The sequence below is a fragment of the Antrostomus carolinensis genome, unplaced genomic scaffold, assembly GCF_000700745.2.
Source record: "Antrostomus carolinensis isolate BGI_N321 unplaced genomic scaffold, ASM70074v2 scaffold10387, whole genome shotgun sequence".
NCBI classification, from domain to species: Eukaryota; Metazoa; Chordata; class Aves; order Caprimulgiformes; family Caprimulgidae; genus Antrostomus; species Antrostomus carolinensis.
Genome location: NW_010328080.1, coordinates 1 through 4,092, shown reverse-complemented (window position 1 = coordinate 4,092; position 4,092 = coordinate 1). Strand labels below are relative to the sequence as shown.

General features: G+C 49.8%; 1 protein-coding gene across 1 annotated transcript in view; it reads right to left on the bottom strand.

The window, feature by feature from the left end:
- Positions 1 to 2,593, bottom strand: part of LOC104528186 (enhancer of mRNA-decapping protein 4-like) — a gene marked incomplete at both ends in the record, with an annotated part of 15,365 nt that extends 12,772 nt beyond the window's left edge. Inside the window, 3 exons of the mRNA XM_029085991.1 lie at positions 390 to 853; positions 1,590 to 1,743; positions 2,505 to 2,593. Of these exons, the coding sequence (XP_028941824.1) occupies positions 390 to 853; positions 1,590 to 1,743; positions 2,505 to 2,593 (707 nt within the window). The remainder of the gene's footprint in view (positions 1 to 389; positions 854 to 1,589; positions 1,744 to 2,504) is intronic.
- Positions 2,594 to 4,092: the final 1,499 nt, after the last annotated feature.

Below are 4,092 nucleotides of genomic sequence, written 5' to 3'. Positions count from 1 at the left end.
AGGAATGCATCACCTAGGGCAGAATTTAGCAGGTACTCGTTACATTTCCAGAGTACAAATAAAAAAATAAATAAATAAAAATCCCATCTCAAGTCTCTGTGCCCAGGTGAACATGAAGGCCAGTACAGGTGACTTTTCACCTTCCTAACGGAGATCCTTGATGCTGCAAAGGGTATGAGAGAGCACAAATTGTTAGAGCTGGCCTAGGAAGTTCAGGACACAGCATCCACAGACCAGGCATACTGGAAGGTCGAATCATTAGATCCTTTAAGAAAAAAGAGGGATGGAGAACAGCTCTGGTTTAAACACAACATAAGAGCTTTTCCTCAAGCTAGCCCCTTGGCAAGCGCAAAGAAATTGCTCTAAGCAAGAGAAACCCAAGTGATTACCTGTCTGCCATGCTGTTCCTGGTTTCTCTGGTTATGTCAGGAGCTGCTGGCCATGGCTGACTCACAACACTGTCAGAAGATGCATTTTCCTGAGTTAAAGCAGTCTCCAGTAACGACGGAGCGTTCAGTCTGTCCACCTCCACTGGAGGCATGTCCAAAGAGTGGTGGCTGTGCTCTGAATTGTGCCGGTTCCTGGGAGACAGCAAATGCAAGGCTGAGGCAGCAGATGCCATACTGTCTGCGTGATGACTGGGCTCCAGCACCTCCGCGGGGAGCCCAGACGGGGCTGCCGCAAAGCTGCGCTGCAAAGTCTCAGAAGCAATCTCTGGGATATCTTGGGACATGGCAGTGGAAGCAGAGGAGATGACATCTGGCGAGCGCTCACGGGTGGGAGAAGCCTGGGGCACCACCAAGGGCTCCACCTCCTGCAGATCCAGTGCTAGAGAAGGGTTTCCTGGTGTGACCTGAATTAAAAACAAATAATTAAAAAAATCAAACAAGAGCCTTCAGGGTAATGTGGAAACACCCCAAGATCCCCCAGTACCTTACACCAACCACCTCTGGAAAGAGGCAGCTGTATCTTTTCCTCCTGTGATCCCTGTGCTCCCAGTCTGCTCAGCAGATGGAGAAGGGCCTCAGGACTTGTAATGGACTCTCACCACAATCAAACCAATGCCAGTTCGAACACACTTTCAAAAGAAAATGTAACACCAGTTCTACCTCCCTGCTCTGCTCCAGGAACCCCTTCTCTTTGAGAGAAAAAGTTTGTTTTAACACTGAACATCTCCAGGACTGAAAGCTTAATTAAATTCCAAGCTTGGATGATAATCTGTTTGACATCACACCTAGAAAGAAAAATTTAGGAATAGGAAATGATTGTTTCAGACCCGTAAGACCAGCAAAGAGGAAGAAACCTTTCCAGGTAGCACTGTCTCCTAACACAAAGGCTGACCATTTCTAACCACAGTGACAGCACAAGCTAGAGCTGTCTCTAGTTTTCAGACATGCTGTTTTCTGTGAGGTCACGTTCCATCAATATAGGGCAAACCTGGCTGCAGATCTGGGCCAGCAGCTATGTTTTCCAAAAGGCAGACACCAGCCCTGTTATTATCCAAACAAATCTAATTTCAGCTTGTGCAGGCCCAAAGAGAGAGGTGCCTTGGCTCAGGAGGAAAAGGAAAGGAGCATTTGGAGCCTTACTGGAACAGGTGGCTTTGGTGTTAGCTTGTCAGGGAGGCCTGGGATAAGAACTGAATGGCTCCTAGGACTGGTCTGGAGACTGCTGCTACTGCTACTCAGCGTGAGGCTGGTGTCCAGCTGCACCTTGGGGCTCACAGTCAAGTCCTCTGATGGCCTGCAGAAATCAGAGACACAAAAACAGATCAAGCAGGTCAATCTAAGGATACAAATCTGTATCAAACATTTGAGATGAGGAGACAGAATCCACAGGTCAATGCAGAAGTCCAACACAAGCTTCCTTAGTGTCCTCCAAGCCCTTGCTCCTTCCACCATGGTGAGTCACTCCCTGTCAACTAGCACCTGTATCCCCTAGTCCCTGTACAGCCCAAAGAGATAGCGAGTGGAAAAAAACAAGAGATGGGCATTGTAATCTCTTAGAATTTGAGGTGTCAGGGAGAGAAGGGACCTGTTACATCTTCAGTTCCCACCGTATAGAGTTTAGGGAGAAACAGGACACCGTGTGATAGGTCTTTGTCCTTTTCCCAGCCCCTAGAAGTGAAGTTTTCCCCAGTTCAGCCCAACCCACTTCAACATTAGTAAGATTTTTCCTAACAGTCCCAATGATCTTCCTGTCCTTGGTGGCTGTGATGTTCTCTTACCTGTAAACAGCAGCAGCCCTTTGGGAGAAGCACGTAAACCAACAAAACTGAGATGCACTAAGAGAACCCCTGGGAGGCACAAATGAAACACCACTGTTGGCCCCTTGGATGACAACAGGCACCTTCCAAGCTGTGTTAGAGATGCAAACAGTTGCCATTGGGACTCAGGTCAGCTTCTAACTCAGGTTCCAATCTCCACACCCTACATCTCTGTGAGAACCAGAAGGACCCTGTCAGTTCAGCTGCAGATATATTATTTAATACATGATCTATTTACCTGGGCATAGAGGCATCCGTGACAGAAGTGCTACTCATGGCTGTGACTGCAGTCAGGGAACTGACACTGCTGCCTGGAGATACAGCGATCTAGGAGAAAATACACAGCGGTCAGGATGTGACAGAAGAGCCCAACAGCAGAGCTTGACCTGAGAATGCTGGTCCCAGAGGAACTCCTAAAGAATCTTTGGCAAAGAAGGAATAGAAAAAAACAGGTTGAGTTCATAGAATCACAGAATCAGACTGGTTTGGGTTGGAAGGGACCTTAAAGCTCATCCAGTTCCAACCCCCCTGCCAGCAGCAGGGACACCTTCCACTAGACCAGGTTGCTCAAAGCCTCATCCAGCCTGGCCACAAACACTTCCAGGGAGGAGCAGCCACAGCTTCTCTGGCCAACCTGGGACACTGGCTCACCACCCTCACACCAAACAATTTCTTCCTCACATCTCCCCTCAATCTCCCCTCTGCCACTTTCAAGCCATCACCCCTTGTTCTGTCACTCCCTGCCCTTGGCCAAAGTCCCTCCCCAGCCTTCCTGGAGCCCCTTCAGGTACTGGGAGGCCACTAGAAGGTCTCCCCGGAGCCTTCTCTTCTCCAGGCTCAACAGCCCCAACTCTCTCAGCCTGTCCTCACAGCAGAGCTGCTCCAGCCCTCGCATCATCCTCGTGGCCTCTTCTGGACTCGTTCTAACAGGTCCATGTCTGTCTTGTGTTGGGGGCTCCAGAACTGGACACAGCACTCAAGATGGGGCCTCACGAGAGTGGAGTAGAGGGGGAGAATCAACTCCCTCAACCTGAGTTGTACTGCTAGGGGTGCTCAGGTGCTGGTCGAAGGCAAGCCCCAATACATCCTCCCCATGTGAACCACGACTGCTTTGATTGAGCCATTTCTCTGCCAAAACCAAGTGGGACTCTGCCGGCTCCGCACCACATCCTCATCTTGTTCCTTACACCAGACTGCTCCTGTCAAGGTCTGTTGCCACTCATGAGGCCAAGCTGTACAGGTTTTAGGTCCTGCACTGCTGATACATGGAAGGAGAATGCTCCAACACACAACAGGAGGCACTGCTCACCTAGCCAGCTGGCTAGCAGTGAAGAGTACAGGGGACACGCTGGCCCCCACTGCTGCGTCTGGCTACCACTATTCTGGTTACTGGCTACTGGTGTTAACACTGGCTACTGGTGTTCTCTATAGGTGTTTACCTACAGAGAACACCAGTGTTACACACGAGTCCTCAGCTGGGAAAGCTGGTTTGGCCAAGCTTCTTGTGCTCAGCACTGCTTACGGCAGAGAGCAGAGACTGAGCTCACCCACTTCTCTCTGCTCCCCTGGGACACCTTTGCATTAACAAGGCTACCCACCCTCAGGCACAAAATTAACTTCTGCACTCAGAAACTTCACTAGCAACATCAAAACCTGGAGGAGGAGTTTCATTTATTCTTCGCTCCTTAAGCTGTTGCTGGAGGATGTTGCTGATGTTCTCTCATCAGTTAACTCGGCACTAACTCCATTTCTGCACATCTCCATGCACTGCCCACCCTCCTCCAAGCTCCTACAGTACACACAATCCCAGAATTGCCTGGATTGGA